Source organism: Azolla caroliniana, unplaced genomic scaffold (genome assembly GCF_043228905.1).
Source record: "Azolla caroliniana isolate FFs.n. ecotype wild unplaced genomic scaffold, voAzoCaro1.0.p SCAF_3, whole genome shotgun sequence".
In the NCBI taxonomy this organism is placed as follows: domain Eukaryota; kingdom Viridiplantae; phylum Streptophyta; class Polypodiopsida; order Salviniales; family Salviniaceae; genus Azolla; species Azolla caroliniana.
The window spans coordinates 3,034,461-3,052,881 of record NW_028230438.1 but is presented as its reverse complement, the minus strand read 5'-3'; the positions used below and the strand labels follow the sequence as shown (position 1 = coordinate 3,052,881).

The following is an 18,421-nucleotide window of genomic DNA, read 5'->3' as shown; positions in this document are numbered from 1 at the left end:
CGCCAAAATTGGATCTCTTCTCTATTTACGGTTCCTTTCTTTTTCTTGCTTTCTTTACATATCCAATCTTCCTAAAAATCCCTACACATTGGTGAGAACTTGGAGAGGTAATGTAGATAATTAGCAACATTTTTTTGTACATTGATCCATAATTAATCAACATATTCACAAGTAAGAGGCAAACATAGTGCACACCATTTTGTCATATGCACGAATTCGCATGCTACAAAACAATTTGTTGTTTGTTAATACAAATGTTGAATAGAATCCATTGTCGTGCTGATATATCATAATAAGGTATGTCTCTTCTTGTATTTGCAATTTAATAATTTACATTTACGCCATCTATGAACGAGGATGGATAGTTAAACCATGTATTTACATGCACAAACTATTAAGAGAGTGGGACACATGCATTTGATGTGCACTATTCACTTACATGCATTATCCTACATAATGGAAGTTTCAAAATTCAAGACAAGCGAAACATCATAGTTAGTACACTTACAATGACGTGCATGATACACCCAATCTAACTCGTATGAAATCCAAGTTTGGTGGTATGCATATAAACCATACTATTTCACACATAAAATTCTCAATCAAGACCCACTCTAATAGGCTAATCAAGAACATTAATACGAATCTATATAAGTTGGTTACCGCATGTTGCTACAATGGTAATGGGAATAACATAGAGGCATAACACTATGCAATTATAATTAGTGCTCAAAACTATCAAATTGTCAACTCTACTTATACACCATCGGAAATAACCTATGTTCTATTTATTACGACATGGAATGTCTAAGTCAACTAACTATGAATATGTATATGTTGAACCTCCCTCAAATACCGATGTATTTCACTCTCATGTTACCGAGGTATCTTTTTCTAGACATTGTTGTGGTTCTTTTTCCTAGATATCATGGCTTAACCAATGAATTTGTTCTTTTACATAGAAGTTTGTACCTGTGCGCGCGCTTATGTGACTTTTATCTTTTACGAAAGGAATTGTCATCTATAGATTTCCAAACACAAAGTGGAAGTTTTGCCATATATATATTTGTCTATCTTCAAACATTTATAAAAAAGTATTAATAAGATTTAAATTTCGAAAATATGTGCACTTGATGGTATTGAGTATTGACATCTTATTTATTGTATGCATATGGATTCGTAATGTGTACCTTGCGGAAATTCGACTTTGCTTTTTATTGTTAGTGATAACAAACTTTGGATAATGGCACAATGAAGGCTTTAGTTAAGATCTTTATTAGCAATGTCTTTAATGGGAGAAATGAAAAATGAAGAAGATATCAATGCGTTGTTATTATTCACGAATCATGAGATTTTATGATGAAAGGGCCAAATTATGCAATGCAATAACAATAAGTTTACTATGCAAACATTGGACAATGCCAAAACAAGAGTTATGAATTTTATGGCAAATAGTGAGCATATTGTCATTGTCTAAGTACATCGTTTAGGAGCAATGTATTAGTGAATATGATCTTAAACTAATGTTGTGACTTTGATATCAAAGTACAAACATGGAGAAATTTATTACAAGCACACCATTAAACCCGTCGTTAGTTGTTATTATGTATAAAATACAAATCTGACTTTGGAGACATTTTTATGAATTTTCATTCAGATCACTAATAAAGAAAATTGGGCAACATCGAAAAGCTTTAACCCAAGGTAACATTGGATTAATTTCAACGTACTATTATTTTGACAACGATTCATGTTACTTATTTTCTACTTAGTGTTAGGTGTAACCTTGGAGGTAATTCCGATGAGTACATGTCCTTGAAAAACATTTCTAGAAGGCTAACTCACAAAAGTCCTTAGTACTTACCTGTTACTAGAAATAGTCACTATATCATATTGCCATAGATTTCATCAATCATGAAAGTTTGTGAATAGTTGGATTTAATTTGAAAATGGACATGCATTTATGATGATGATCTTTTAGATTCTTTTGTAATGCATGATATTACTAACTCTATTGGGTTACTTTGATGATGATGTAGAATAATCATCAAATTATTATATAACCCTTTGGACAATTACCGTGATTTTGACAAAGATTGTGCATAATCTACGAGGGAGGTTCTTTGGATAACATCAAGGGTGACACCCAACATGCAAAACAACAATGTTTTGAGTTTCATGGCATATGGAAAAAACGAGGGTAATAACGTGTATGTATGTTTTATTTTTTGAACGAAGTATTACATGGGAAATGTTTTGAGCGAAATCGTATGGTATAATGAACTGTAGTTCTTTAATCTTAACATTAGTAGGTGTGGGCTTAGTTCACAAGGAATAAAGGGTAAGGATTCAATTCCGTCTCTCATCTTCGCTAGGGGTGATTGGGTGGTCTAGCACCCTTTCTTCCTTATTTTAACGTTAATTAAGATTCGTATAGGAAAACAAGCACTTGATGTCCACCTACATGTGCACTTTTGATAGATACTCTACCTTGAGAAAGACATCTGCCAATTGCTGCCAACTTATTTTTTCACATATTTACTAACGGAGAGGTTCATGACATGATTCTCAACCTCATTTTCATAGAGTTTAGTTATTTGATATGCGAAGTCTTGTAGTGTACCTCTTTTCCTTGTGTATCCTAATCTCTTGGTCAATGTGTGAGTTTTTTGTAGCAATGGGCAAGTATAAGGGCACGTGGTTTGAATTATTGAGGATGGGCCATATTGAAAACACACAAAGTGCCATTGAGAATCTTTAGATTATCAATCTTATGGCACATGCTTTGAAGTTGACACCATTACCTTATTATCAACTTTCATATTTTGATAAGTTCCAACTCTAGTATTAAAATCTTTCACAAGCAATACTTTTTCAATCTTCTCATATGTAAGAATGTGAGAACACACATTTTTTAAAAGGATCGCTTTGATCTAGTTCATACAAATTATAATAATTGGATTGTATACGAGGAATGTAACAACATACCAAATCATGTTTGTATTTAGATATTGTTACTTCAATCCACATATATATTTTGTACTCACCATTCTTACATACTCGCATGTAGTTTACCAAGAACTCATGATAAATATATGGCACTCATGCTCACCCAATATTGTTATAGTGCGGGGTCAACCATATAGATTTTAATATGCATCCAACAATATTAGTTATATGCTTGGCTTCATTGGGGGGGGGGGGGGGGGGGGGGAGTGTTCAAGTTACCAACCATGGTAATACTAGGCCATGCATGGGCATTCTCTACCCATTGTTGAATTCATACATCACTCTCTCGTTTTTGCGACGAGTTTCTCCACGAGTGCCAACTATGTTAGGAGTGTCATTTGTGTTGTGGGTGGGGGGTGAAGCCCAGAACGACTCCACCCTCCTCCCAAGGGGGTTACATGTGAGAGAGAGAGAGAGAGAGAGAGAGAGAGAGAGAGAGAGAGAGAGAGAGAGAGAGAGAGAGAGAGAGAGAGAGAGAAACAATGGTACACAGAGATGAGAGGGAAAAGTTCTTTATTCATTACATGCTCCATAGAGGGTTTATATAGTTCATCATATAACGGTTACATAATATGACCGTTACATTCTTGTACACATGCACATAATTGTGCATGTGTTCATACACATATTTATCCTCATTCACGCGTGTATACATTACACATATACCACAACCCCTTTATCATGTTTGACCCTTACACCACCCTGTACACTCCTACGGGCACACATGGCACGCATGTGGGACAATGCATCGATCAGAACTCCATCAGTAGTCTCGTTAGTCGGAAATCCCTTGAGTGGATCACAACTCTACAATCGATAACTTCGATCAGAGCTTGCTTGACCCGAACATTCTTGTTCGGTCATCACACCTCTCAATTGGATCACACACCAATCAACTCGTCCTATCTTCTTCTTCTTTGTAGTCTAGTTGAGTCTGTCTTCTTTTTCTTCTTTCCTCTTCGGCATCACTTTCTTCTTCCTCCTCCTCTTTCCTCTTTTCCTCTTTCTCCTTACTACTTTCTTCTTCTTCATTTGTTGTTGCTTCTCCTTCCTCTCCTTTTATCTTGCTCTTCATCTGACCATTTTTGTGTCTGACCATCTCCTGTCCGGCTAGCTGTCTAACCGGTTAGTTGGCTCTGTCTGTGGCCGTCTATCGCCGGATGTCGAACGTCGGCTATCACCATCAGTCCAACTAGTTGTCCAACGGTGACCATCGCCATTTGTCTGGACCTCGATTGTTGCCGTCTTGACGGTTGTCCAGCCCGCCATCCGTATGTCCGAGGATGTCTCCCTTCATTGACCGTCTCTCTACCAGTTGTCCGATTGATTGTCAGACGTCGGCTCTGTCTGTGGCCGTCTATCGCCGGATGTCGAACGTCAGCTGTCACCGTCAGTCCAACAATGACCATCGCCATTTGTCTGGACCTCGATCGTTGTCATCTTGACGGTTGTCCAGCCGGCCATCCGTATGTCCGAGGATGTCTCCCTTCATCGACCGTCTCTCTACCAGTTGTCCGATTGATTGTCAAACGTCGGCTGTGTGGCCGTCTGGCCAGCCCTTCCAGAGTCTTTTTGGCTGATGCCGATGACATGTATATGATGAGAGCATATCCTTTTGATTTCCTTGACTCTAGGAATGCGATTGGTCCCTCTTCAATTTCACCAAACTGAGAGTAAATTGATAATATCTTCTTTGCATTCACATCTTGTGGAACATTTCCGACATATATTTTTCTTCCTATATGATCACTTCCTCCTCCATCGGAAGATGTAGTAGGCCCCACTGATGCTAATGGATACGATTACTCTTCCTGTTAAGAATTAGGTAGGTAATTAAGAGTTAATTAGTACCTAATTATGTGATTAAGTTAAGTGCGGAAGATTGAGTGATATGTGTGTGTATGTGTGTGAGAGGGAGAGAGAGAGAGAGAGAGAGATACACTTATGAACACCACAAGATGGGGGATGAGTAACTATATTAAATTAGCATTATAATCATCATTATCATCAAATACAAAAATACCCACAATGAGGTATATATACATCTCATGTGTGTGTAAGTAGAATATAGGTACTAATGTGTAAGTCCTATATTAAATGTACTTAGGAGTGGAGGATCTAGAATATCCCACTTAAGTACAAGGTCCTATTTAAGGCGTTATAGTCAACACTTCTAACTAGATTCTATCTAGGTAACTATGAAGTTACATGGTTGACTACCTAACTAAACTAACTTGAGCTTGATCTCACAACACTTTCTTCTATGACTTTGCTAGGTTCTTTTAAAGCTCTTTGAGCTGCGAACTTGTCAGAAAACATGGCAAAACCATAGCCTTTGCTCTTGCTTGTGTTCTTGTCCTTGATCATAGAGCATTCTTCAATGTTTCCATACTATGCGAAAACCGATTTAAGGGTTTCGGGTGTCATTTCCCAACCTAATCCTCTAATGAAAAGCTTCATGTGTGCTATATCCTTGTCCGGAAGCGTCTTTATCTTTGACAAAACCCTAGAATTAGACATTGTTGCTTTGTGAAGCAGATCTAAGATATGTTATTTTGAGAATGACTTGATCAAAGCTCTAATTCCTCTACAGATACTTCTTAATCCATGTCGTCATTCTTCTGTTCTTCTTCTTCTTCTTCTTCTTCTTCTTCTTCTTCTTCTTCTTCTTCTTCTTCTTGATCCTCCTCCTTAGCTTTCCTTTCCTTAAGCCTTGGATGACAAAACCACATCTTTGAGTTGTCTATTAGAGTACTGAAATAAGGCATTCTGAGGACACAGGGAGATCAGAGTACTTCCTCTCAAGGGAAGGGTGGGGTGGGGGAAATTGAAGAAGCTCCTCTCATGGAACACTCACTATTCCTTCTACACCAACACATAGACACAGAGGAGCAGAGAGGGAGAGAGAGACTTCTTCTCAAGGGAGGGTCGTCCTTTTGGGCGTACCAATGTTTATGGGTGGGGTTGGAGCCAAGAACAACCCCACCCCCCTCCCAAGGAGGTTACGCATGAGGGAGAGAGAGAGAAAGAGAGAAACAATGAGACATAGAAATGAGAGGGAAAAGTTCTATATTCATTACATGCCCCATAAGAGGTTTATATAGTACATCATATAATGGTTACATAATATGACATAATATTTATCCTCACTCACACTCGTATACATTACACATATACCACAACCCCTTTATCGTTTTTGACCCTTACACTGCCCTGTACACTCCTACGGGCAGCAATTTGCAAATTGGTTTTCATCACAGGGAATTTCCATTAGGTAGCTAGACCACTTGTAGTTGTTCTCATTTTGCTTATTTTGAGATCTATGTTGAGATTCTTTTCATAATGATCTAGGATTGTTGAATTGTTCATGACTCGATCACATATATGCTCAAACACTTGGCTTTCAATTCATGAGCTGTTATTTTTGTTTGTGTTTTCACGAAATTAAACATGTACATGTGCAAAGTTCGCATAACACTATCTCCCGAGCTCGGAATTCTAAGCCGAACATCCCAATACGATCCTCATGGCGAAGCTTTTGTACTAGATACTCAAACAATGATTTACACAAACAAGAGAAAAGTATATTATATTCATTTTTTGTAATCATGAATAAGTTTATGAGGGTGGAAATACAACGAGAAAATCTCTCGATTTTGTTACATGGAGTGAACAAGCAATAGAAGAAAGATAGGAAGAAGACGGGAATAAACAGAAAGGATAAGATCACCAACTTTCTCTTTTTAGATTTCGGCAACACTTTCGCGTCTCTAACTTTGTTTCCCTCCCTAATTCAAACTTATATAGGATTTAAGAGGCTCTCTCCCAAATAAAAGTGGGTGTTTTTATTTTTTATTTTTGCGTGATCCACACTTGTCTTCTTTTTACTTGCATGGCCTACCTTTCCTTTTGGTTTGATTTTAGCAAAAAGATTATCATGATGTTTACAATCACATTAATTTATCCACTTAATCTTCTATGGTTCCACTTGAACATCTGGCCTCCCACTCATAGCACATGCTTTTACCTATTGAGCTAAACCTTTTTGTTGTAGTAAACTCCAACTCACAATGTACCTGTCTTATTACACCCTCGATCTACCACTCAACCTTTTCCATATCCTTGATTTAACTTAATTCCTCCTATGCATTTCCCATATCACGACATCGTGTTACGACTTTTTGCATTTGGGCCTTTTGATAAGCTTACCTTGGATGTGATAGGTTGGTGTGCTAGGCTTATATATGGGGTTCCCCTAGTGAGGATGAATTTAGACCATTTATAGGGGGTGGAAGCCATATTCCTTACTAGGGTTGATGGAGTGTTATGAAAAAAATGAGAAATGAAAATGTTATAAATACAAATGGTGTAGGAGGAAACTATTAGTGCATGATCACAAACTAAAAGCACGAAGAGCTTTTATAATGAAGGGGCCATAAAAGCATATATGCATTGCAATGACTATAAGTTTTCTCTCGAACCATTCACTAATGTGAAAATAGCCATAATTTTTATGGCAACCAATGAACATAATCATATTAACCTTGCTTTTAAAGGGCAATAGAATCATTTTCATTCCAAGTGTTGAGTAAAAGTTTTCAATGGCATAAAGACATTGTTAAGAAGCAAATGATTAGATTAGGTGACCTAAAACTAAAATTGCGAGGAATTTTTATAGCAAATACAACGTCAACGCCATTGATTTAAGCTTGTAAATATAAGTTTAAAAGCACAAGTTCTTATGTAACATACCATGAGGTAACTTTGCATATATGACAACATGGAATTGTGAGAACCTGAGAAGCACATGATTATGTAGTGCATAAAGGCTATCCATTCACATTGTGCCTCAACAACTAATGTTTTTGAAAGGTTTTCAGTATCTTTCGTCTCGTCTTTTTATTGATGTTAGAGACTTCAAAAGCACCAAACATCAAAGTGTTGAGAATGAAGACTGGTTGGTCATCCAAAAGAATATTATACAACTTGTGACTTAAATCTACTTCTACTACTTCGTCCTCCAAAATTATGAAGCTCTTAAATCTTGAACTACTTTATTTTTTCACATATGGCCCTAAATAAATATAGCCCAAATGCATGAACAAAGCTTTTAACTCTTGAACTACTTAATTTTTTTCTCTAGGGTTTAAGGTAATGTTAATTTAGGGCTTTCGGTAGTAACCTAAGATTGTGTAGATTGTCTGCAGTAATGCCAATGCAAGCAATAGAGGCGAAGATTGTGTAGATTGTCTGCAGTAACGCCAATGCGAGCAGTAGAGGCGCCGCATGGATCGAAATCCATAGCCATGGCCGAGAAAAAATAGTTTGTGCGCAGAAACTCCATATACTAGACAAGCCAATGGGTCATCTCGACCGATCTTTGGCATTGATGCACATGTCGGTCCTCTGGTGGTTCTCTATGACTTGCACCCCGTGTCAAGATTACGAGATCCTCTGGTCTTTCGATGTATGCTGATGATCACACACATATTTAATTCAACTCCTCCTTTGGAAGTCTGTCCTGATAGAGAAACATGGAATAACAGATTTGCTTGCGGATTCTTTAGAAACAGATCATTTCCTAGATTCTTGCAGGAATGTTTTTTGTGCAGGAAAAATAGAGTGAATCGAGTGGATGCATGCAATTGGGAAAATTTCTGTTTGGCACCCAATAGTTTGCATTAAATTGGCTCCTGAAGAATGGATTGTATGTGACAAGAATGGTAGTGATCATGGAAAAGTTTGGATTACCTGATGGGAAGTCGGGTTCTTTTGGAAACTCTGAAATCTTCATTCGAAATGACTTGAAAATTTGGTTGCCTATCAAAGTCAAGTCCCTCCATACTTGGTTGTATGTGAAGTCATTGTTGAACTAAAAAATGTATATGTTGCCCACTTGTCTTATGTTGGCAGTTGCAATGATTCCTTACACAGAGCAAGAAATCATGAATGAAGATGGTATCGGCAGTGAACTGAAGTTGGTGCGAATCCAAGCTGTATCGGGGAGGCCAAAATAGTTGTTGCTAAACCATGCCTGTAAGGGAGGAGGTGTTGCATGGGTTCAATCACATCTGATATCCCATGCGTTTCCATGAATCTCTTCACACATAATGCATTACAACTATTACGGAAACTCTCTAGCTTTTGACACAATTGGAGGATGGTTAGGACTTGATGATAATATGATCTTGGCTTTATATTGCAGATATTTGGGGAGGGTTTGAAATTATCCACGTTCTGTCACGTGCAATTCTACGAGCATTATTGATGATTTCCTTCATGCAATATCTCCATTCATCTTTGATGAAGTTGCCCAATGGGGAAGTTGTATGGCTACAAGAGGTAAGCTTTGCCATATCTGTTTGAAGTGTAGGATTGATTTCCTTGTTGGTATTGTCACCCATATCTTAAACTTCTTATTCTTCTTCTGTGGACACTGACTTGATACTTTCATGTAGGTCAAGTGCTTCTCCTCTAGTTTTCATACTTCTATGGGTTCTTGCCCTTAGAAGAAGATATATCAATATGGAAATGTAGATTTAGAGATGATAACACAATCCATACCTCCATCTTTCTATTAGTAGAGATTTAAATGGATAGAGAGGAGAAGTGTTGGGCAAACTTTTAGACCTTAAATACACCTCTGGGAAGATCAACCCATTAATGATGTGAATTATCTATGCGAACATTTGTATAAGTGGTGCTAAGAATTTTGTTAGGAGAGATTTATGGTTGATGCTAGAATGACATATAGATCTTCAAATGTGCGAATAAGTATTTGTTAGTAGTATTCGAAGTATATGACCCTTGGAAACAGATAGGCCCAACAAAGTTTCTGGGCATAATTTTGGGATATTACATGGGAAGAGTCTTGGGAGATTTTGAGCCATAAATCTATTTAGTAACATTCAATTTTCCTTTTTATCAAATAAATGTAGAGAACAAGAGGAGGGGGGACTAGAGATTTTTTTTTTTTTTCTAAACTTTTACTTCTTTTTAATGTTAATTTTTCCTGTAAAATAGGTCAAATGGGGCTAAAATAGCTAGTTTGAAGAATGTGGACCAGCTAGATTCAAAATATTTTAAAAACTCTAGCTAGAACTTCTTCCTAGCCTCCCCCATATTAGTTGACAAAGTCCCTCCCTAGACGGCATGATTAATATTGTGCTTAGGAATTCGCCCAACATTGGGGGGAGATAGGAATGAAAATATGCACAATCTCTTTTGGCGATCAAGTGATATGCAAGCTACTTGATTTGGGAGCCAAGCTTCTTTTTTCCATGATAAATCCTAAACCCTAGTTGGCTATGCTTAGAGAGAATTGACACCAACAACCACTACACATTTTCTTTCTAACATCCTTGAGGTTCCTTTGTGTCATTCATAGTATGAACCATCCGTAGCCTATGTGTATTCGCATTCGAGTATGTTTTGATCATTTGAGTATATGGTAAATCTCTCTCAAAGTATGGTAAATACCATACTTTTGTATTCATTATTTATTATAGATTAAAACATTTTTTAAGGTAAGAAAGTTAAGCTGAAAAATGTAACAAAGAAAAAACATAAGCATGTTTTTACAACATATGCACTCGTTTGCAAACATATGAAAAAGAATGTTTGCTAATGCATTAGAGTATGTTACTAAGAATGCGCAATGGCTTGGGTTAAGCCTAAACAAAACCAGTTACCAAGCTGATTAATACTTAATCAGCTTAGCTAAAGTAGATCCTCAACCAATTTCAGCTTAACTGATTTAGCCAAACCCGAGGACTTCTTTGCACACTAAAAGTAAAAACAAAATCCACAGCAACATTAGTGATGCTTAGTAAGAAAATTATACAGATAAGGAATGAGGATGTGTGAATATCCATGTGACAGACTATATTTTCTCACACTCTTCAGAAAGCTGTTAGCTATTTCCTCACAATTCCATGCATTCTCATCCATGTGAGAATTAAGATGCACTGTGACATAGCAAGGCAGTAGGAGACCAGCAAATAAATGAGGTGACACATGCATTGTGAAATGACACCAAAAGGTCTTAATGCCTTGTGATACTGATTTGTAGATTGAAACAACATTTCTTGTGGTGAAAACTGTAAAGTAACATACAAGAATCCTCTTCTAAGCTACATTTTCCCCAACCATTTCTTGTTTGGGCATTTCATAGACATGGCAAGTAAAAAATGGTTCTTTTAATAAAAACACAGTAAAAATTACTCAAGATGTTGCTAAAGCTACAGATTCTTTTAATAAAAACACAGTAAAAATTACTCAAGATGTTGCTAAAGCTACAGATAACTTTTTAGTACAAGCACTTCACTGTGTTGCAATTCTCAAAATTCAACATACAAAGATGGACAAACGCCATCTCAATATTCTTCCAACAGAAATTTCATGTAAGTTTCCAAATTGAGAAACCCTAAACACTTTTGAAAATAACCTTTCTAAAGTTAGGCCTCATTTTCCACCATAATCATATAATCGATTTCAAATATCCTTTCTAATGTTTCGACTCCTTTGCCATGATCAATCTTTCATATAGGTGCGGTACATAATTACCCCACCTCCACGCACCAATTCCTTGAAAGTGGTAGAAGTACAAGTATAAGCGGGCACACACGAACACTTGCGTGTCTTCTTCCAAAGATAGGATAAATCACTAAAACGAACAGCGATGGAGAGAACCCCTGGCTGAAAGCATCGGAGGGCATCACTAACTAGAACAGGAAAATCCACATCTTCTGGGCCATAATCCATTGTTTCAAAGCTTGCATAACTATACCTTTTCTCAGGAGCTACATGGATAGTCGACACAGCTCCTCTTTCCACTGAGTTCATGGAGTACCCATGTGAAGGGGAGGCAAAGTCACAAATTCTAGAATTTGGAAACAATTTATCAATGCCTGATTTCTCAGTCACCTCCGTAGCTGAATTACACATGTTTTTGAAGAATGTGGCTGCTTTCTCTCGGCTCAATTGTGTCATGCACATCTCCAATGAAAGGATTGCAGCTTCACCATCTAAATCATCATCAAAATTCACATATGAAGAGTAGAGGTGCCAACTTAGAGGTATGGAGGGACCATTCAACTCATGCTCTTTACTACCTGATCCAAGTTCCCCAAAGAAACCATTCAAGAACTCAACTTCGTCACGAAAGCTTCCATGAGGAAACGGCTGTTTTTCTGGAAGATCAGTCATTGGTCGGCTATATATACATCCCTTCAATCTCAAAGACAGCCCAGAAGCCAGATCAAGCAACACAGGAACAACATCGAGAAGTTTAGTAGTCCCCCATGTTCCGATGATGATCTTGTAACTATACACAAAAAGGTTAGATTCTGACATGAGATAAGTATCAACCTGATCGTTGCTTAGAGTCTTCAAAATGACGCATTGTATTTCTGAAGCTACTCGTTCAACAACACGCTTAGATATGCTTCGCAAGCCCTTGAAGGAATCAAGGTTAGGGACATAATGTTGAAATTCAATTTGTAGCCTTTTGTTCTCCACACCCTCAAAATGCTCACTCGAATTTGAATGATCATCATCATGCGGCAATAATTGAGCGTCCTCTGGACAGAAAGGAATACACATCCCGTCACCTGAACAATAGCAAGAAATGGTGTAATCAGAAGGGCCCGAATGTATTAACTGCCTAACCTAACGAAAGCAAGGAAGCCCTCGTTAAATGCTCTCCTCCCAGCACGATTGTCAGGAGGGCTTCCTGGCACACTAAAAATAAGAGCAAAATCCACAGCAACATTAGTTATGCTTGTGAACAATAAATAACCGTTCATATCTCAAGATAAATTTTCATATCTTGTATCTGCCCAAAATAACTTTTCATATCTTGTATCTGACTATTTAATAGTCTCATACTCATTAACAAAACTAACACTTCTATCAGTTACTATTCATATACATTCATTATCACATGGTACCAGAACGTTCAAAATCAGCAGCAGCAAAAACAAGAACAAAAGAACAGCAAACAGAAACGACAATTAAAGAAGCCATCAATAATAAAAAACACAAGGCTCATAAACGCAAACTTTACTTCTAAAATAAGAAACACTAACCTCATAAACTCAAATTTTACTTCAAAACTAAAAGAAAACCAATCATGGCCACAGTTGAAAACCCAGACATTGTTGCTGCTACAATACTCTCCTCCACATCAGTATCTAGATCTATCCGAATTGACAGATGAACCAGAGCCACAAATTATCGTAAATGGCAAATACAGATGAAAATGTACTTGCACAGATTACATCTATGGGCATACATAGATGGAAGCAAAGCTAAACCTGAGAATAACAATCTGAAATCCTATTCCATGTAGCAGATTCACTTATGTACCTCATCGCAAACCAAGAAACCGCCAAAGAAATGTGGGAATATCTAAGCGAACAATATGAAAAGACCAACATACAATTCATGCTATCGCTCTGTTTCATCAACGCACAACCTTCCACATGCAAGACAGTGATGATTTTGGAACATTTCTACAATCATGGCGCTCACTACTAGAACAAGGCACCATCACAGGCCTGGAATTCACAGACAATCAACATGTAGTTTGTGCTATTAGCGGCACTACCATCAACCTGGTGACCTTTCGTCACAACCCAATCCTATCAAACCCAATCCTCATCAACAAAATGCGCCAAGAATATACCTTCTCCAAGCTCAGCAGCAACAATCTCAACCAATCAACAATTCTGATCGCAATGACAACCACCATTCCCACGTTGAACTGACACCAACCAATCATCAAAACAATTACAACCACCAAAATATAAAAACATCTCTTTGTAATTACTGCAACAGACCAGGTCAGTGGGAGAAAGATTGTAGAACCAAGCAAAGAAACAAATCTAATCATCAAAGCACCAAAGCAATGACATGCAATAATTGCAACAGACAAGGACACTTCGAAAGGGAATGTCCAACAAAACAACGTGAAGCAGGCCAACGGTCTCAAGCTAGGATGGCACAACTTCAACAAAATCCACCATCATCAGGCGAAGAAATGTATTCAATACCACTTCAACCAACACAACAGGTTTCGACCTTTCACCGTTTGTAGATACCGGAGCCACCCATCATATGACATTCGACAAGATGTACCTAACACAATACAAAGAGCTTACCACACCCTTAGATGTACAACTTTGAGATAACAGCATCAGACAAGCGAAAAATGGAACTCTTAAAAACAGGGTAAAACTTACTCAAGAAACAGTATTAGACATGAATTTCATGATGATTCAGTAGGGTACCTGATATTGCTAAAGCAACAGGCAATAGAGTATGAAGCCCCACACGCAAATCGTTGAGTTTCGAGCTGACACACAGGCAATAGGTGAGCAGCGAGAAATGAGCAGAGGAGGGAAACGTCGAGACATTCGTGAGATCTGGCGATGTGAGGGCGGGCGGAGCGATGAAGCAGAGCTAAGATCGAAAGAGGTATGTAGTCAACAGCAGAGGAGGAAGGGTGGAGAGGAGCAGAGGAGGAAGAAGGGAAGCAGAAGGAGAGCCCTAAATTTGGATGATTATTCTTAATTATTGTTGTTCACTTTCGTTAAGTACTTTATTGTGATTAAGGGCTTTCCGATGTGAACCAAGTATATATAAAGGTTGATTTGAAAATATGCAAACGTACTTTTGAATTTCTACCATATATATAAGCACTATTTCAATAAATTGTTCCTTGTTGTATACCCCACTTAGCCCACTATACTACTGAAAAGTATGTGTTTTGCGTGTGATACTGATAATGGGGTCTACAAATATACATGATAGGATTGATGCTGATGCACAAACAAACATAGCTGTTTCAGCAGAACTCTTGGATATCCAGATTGACAAAAGTGATGACTTTTTTATATTCATTGTAGAAATGTCGTTTTCCTTAATTCTACCAATGAACATCAATTTTATTACTTTTAAATAATAATAAATAGAAGTGACACTTGTGATGAGTGCTACCCAAACTAATGGGTACAAACTAGCTTTCCATCCGTGCCAAAAAAATATAAAGTTTACCAAAAAAACCAGATAGTGGAGGAATACCTCCGAGGGATGGTGAACGGAAAACCGAGAGAGTGTTAGAACAGGATCCTTCGTATATGATGTCGTATAATCTTGAATATTATCAGTTCCACTTCGCAAACTAAATAGAGTAACACAAGCAAAAGTTATGAGATTAGTGAGTATATAAATAAGGATATAGGTTATCGTACTTGCATAACCATTTTCAGGGTCTGCAACAATTATTCCAATCAAGATATAGCCTATATCCCAATTCTGGTTTATTCCAGCTTTAAATATTATACTAATATATGGATAACATAGACATGTGTATGTGGATTTGTCAATATTCAAATGATAAAGATTGTCTAGCATCCACATGTCTATGCATATTTTTGTTTGAATAACTTTATTAACTCCCAATATCATAGTTTGATACCATGCTTTGCCTTCAACGAGATTCACATTTATTTACCAAACATAATTTGATTTTGTCCTTACATGCAACTTTCCTATTTTCACAATGTGGACTCTCAATCACTATGGGAATGATGCATGTTCTATCGCTATCATGAGTTTCAAGTTAGAGTAGTTACATTCCTACATAATCATTATGCCTACCTTCTATGAAAGAAATAGTCTTGTGGCTTCATTTTCCCACTTGTCCATACTTTTTATATTAGCATTTTTCTTGCGTTGGTGTAAGATCCACCTCTTCTTCCTTGGGAATTGACAAGTTAGTAGATGCCTTGGCTATTTGGGTCGTCCATGTGACATCCTAGCTAGTTCGGCTCTGATCAAATTTCTAGCCGATTTGGAGTCAGTTGTTGGACCTTTTGCCGCTTCAGTTTTGGCATTTTGTTAGATGGCCGATTCGTGTTTGGTAATCGACATGTCCGCTTCAGATTCTTTGTCTGAAAGATTGAATGTGACTTTTTTCCCAATGTTCGGCTGGGATTGGTTGGAGAGGATTGAGTCTTCATTGAAGACCACATCACCACTCCGGATCAATTTCCGGTTCTCCGGGTCCCCATAGCCAATAACTAAATTCCTCATCAGTTCCATAATTGAGAAATATACATTTCATTGAATGGGGCGCCAACTTCGTCCCTTTCTCCCATGGGATGAATGCACAAGCTTCACATCCGCATATACGAAGCCATTTATAGGTCAACTGTCTTCCTAACCATAGTGTTTGTAAAAGATTACATGCGAAAGTTTATGCGAAATAGAGTACATAGTTGGTTATTTGACACTACAACAATTAGGTATACACAAAGAATGGAGACACACAATACGGAGAGAGAAAGAAAGAAAGAAAGAAATATTAATGTCTTCTAAGGCCAGAGAGACAAATAGTGCATACAACAAAAACTCCATTCAAAATAATGGTGCTCTATACATACAATGTGCTCAGTGAGCACTTTCTATACAAGTCCTTAACGGACTGATAGAAGTACTGACAAGTACTTTAATGCTCATAAGTGAGCTATTGACATTGACTCCCAAAATTATTCCTTCGAGGAATATCGGTCCAACGACCTTCTGATTCCCGACTTATTAAGCCGATCAGGGCCTCATCGATCGGTCTCCATCTGATCCAGCTCTCGGCTTCTTCAGCCGATCTGACCCATGTTGAGCTTGCTCGCTCAACACTCCCCCTCAAGCTCAACTCAAGGTTGGCTCTTTGTGTCAGTATCTGCCGGCTCCTCCTATCGTCTTCACGCCTTGCTCACACTCCTTGTCCGGTCTGGTCCCATGTTCCTCGACCCCTTTGGTCCAACGCTCCTATGGTCGGTGCATCTACTCTTCAGGACCTTCTCAGCTCTATCGTTGTCGTGGTACTAGTGCCCCTCGACCTATCAGTTCCTCTGTATCGACGTCGTCTTCGGCTGCCTCCTTGTCCAATGGCCTTCATAGTATTCGTTGTTGGGAAATAGGTCCCTCCAAATGGGAAGGAGAGTACAAACTGAATCGGATGGAGTAAGTGGGATGCTCGACCGAGGCCGAAACCGAAACCGAAACCGAAAATCGATTTATGACTGATTTGAGGGGCTATAATTGTAAATAGTCTAAGTGTTCCCGTTGTGGGCTATATTTTGTAAATAACCTGAAAGTTGTTTCAATATATAAACAACTAGGGCAAACTTTATGATAGGGTAGTTGTGACCATTGTTACATCGTTAAAGAAGGTAGTTGCCTTTGTAACTGTGTAAGAGAGAGAGAGAGAGAGATAGATAGAGAGAGAGAGTAGTAACTTTGCAATTGTCGATCTATTAACAAAGAAGATGTCGAGGTCATTGCCTCTGAGTTTCTTATTGTGCTTCTCCTCTCATTATAGTGATTCTGTTTCTTGGGTTTTATGGACCCCCATGGTTTTTTCCCTTTTGGGTTTTCCACGTAAAACATCCGGTGTCACTTTATCCCATTACTTTCTATTTTCTTGATGTTTGTGCACTATCATTTTTCATTTTGCACCTGAATACGTAAACGAGTAACCAGTTGTGGCCGATCGATTCTCATCAAAGTGGCATCAGAGCGATGGAAGACTCATTCGCGGCATGTTCAAGTTAACCGGCTCCAACTACTCAGTGTGGAAGTCAAAGATGAGAGACATGCTCGTGTGCAAAGACCTCTAGCTACTGGTGCAATTCGGAGATAAAAGGCCAGACAAGATCAATGTAGCGACTTTGGAAGTGTTGCATCTGAAGGCGGCTGCATATATAAGGTGTTTTATAGACATGAGTCTATACAAAAACTTTGGTGAAGAAACAGAAGCGGATGTCCTATGGAAGAAGATAGGTGTAATGTTCGAAAACAAAAACGTCGTTAACAGAGTATCAGTCTTTCGAAAGATTGTAAGACTGAGTTATCAGGATGGCTCCAGCATGGCGGATCACATTAATGCCTTCGAAGGACTGATGAACCAAACCACCTCTCTAGAAGTACCTCTAGCTGACCATGTATTAACATTATTGTTGCTGGGATCCCTTTCGGATAGTTGGGAAACGCTCATTGTCACATTGGGCAACACCGGATTGGAAGGGAAGCATTTATCCTTAGAGCAAGTGAACTCGAGTTGATTGAATGAGGAAGCTCGCTGGAAGGATTGAGAGTCCAATACCGACCTGAAGGCCCTTGTCACGAAAAGTGACATGAATAGAGGAAGAGGCCGAAATCGAAGTCCCCAAAATCGAGATAAGTCAGAGACGAGGTTGAAGTCAAGGGGAAGGCCTACTTGCTTCTATTGTGGGAAGCTGGGGCACTTCCAAAAGAATTGTAGACATTTTTGAAAGGAAAAACAGGGAGCCAATGTTGTGCAACCAAAAAAGATTTCAGATAGCAAGAACATCTCGGCAATCGCAACAAG

At 38.3% G+C, this 18,421-nt stretch overlaps 2 protein-coding genes across 2 annotated transcripts; both read right to left on the bottom strand.

Moving 5' to 3' along the window:
* Positions 1-4,445: 4,445 nt before the first annotated feature.
* LOC147865884 (UBP1-associated protein 2B-like) lies at positions 4,446-5,741 on the bottom strand. The gene is made up of 3 exons (XM_087316006.1): positions 5,619-5,741; positions 5,244-5,400; positions 4,446-4,798 (listed from the first exon to the last, which is right to left on the bottom strand). The coding sequence occupies exons 1-3, from the start codon at positions 5,739-5,741 to the stop codon at positions 4,446-4,448; spliced, it is 633 nt and encodes a 210-aa protein (XP_087172132.1).
* Positions 5,742-11,475: 5,734 nt separating this feature from the next.
* LOC147865883 (S-adenosylmethionine decarboxylase proenzyme-like) lies at positions 11,476-15,432 on the bottom strand. Its single transcript, XM_087316005.1, has 4 exons — positions 15,094-15,432; positions 14,301-14,472; positions 12,679-12,750; positions 11,476-12,590 (listed from the first exon to the last, which is right to left on the bottom strand). The coding sequence occupies exons 1-4, from the start codon at positions 15,430-15,432 to the stop codon at positions 11,542-11,544; spliced, it is 1,632 nt and encodes a 543-aa protein (XP_087172131.1). The 3' UTR covers positions 11,476-11,541.
* Between the last annotated feature and the right edge of the window lie 2,989 nt (positions 15,433-18,421).

Excerpts from the sequence above, each read along its gene's own strand:
- LOC147865884 (XM_087316006.1), bottom strand. The coding sequence starts at position 5,741 with ATGTGGTTTTGTCATCCAAGGCTTAAGGAAAGGAAAGCTAAGGAGGAG. Across the intron at positions 5,401-5,618 it reads AAGAACAGAAGAATGACGAC|TATGGAAACATTGAAGAATG; the intron begins ATGGATTAAGAA and ends GTTTTCGCATAG. Across the intron at positions 4,799-5,243 it reads TGTTGTGAGATCAAGCTCAA|CATCAGTGGGGCCTACTACA; the intron begins GTTAGTTTAGTT and ends CGTATCCATTAG.
- LOC147865883 (XM_087316005.1), bottom strand. The coding sequence starts at position 15,432 with ATGTGGATGCTAGACAATCTTTATCATTTGAATATTGACAAATCCACA. Across the intron at positions 14,473-15,093 it reads CCGTTCACCATCCCTCGGAG|CTCTGCTTCATCGCTCCGCC; the intron begins GTATTCCTCCAC and ends TTTCGATCTTAG. Across the intron at positions 12,751-14,300 it reads TGTTGCTTTAGCAATATCAG|TGTGCCAGGAAGCCCTCCTG; the intron begins GTACCCTACTGA and ends TCTTATTTTTAG.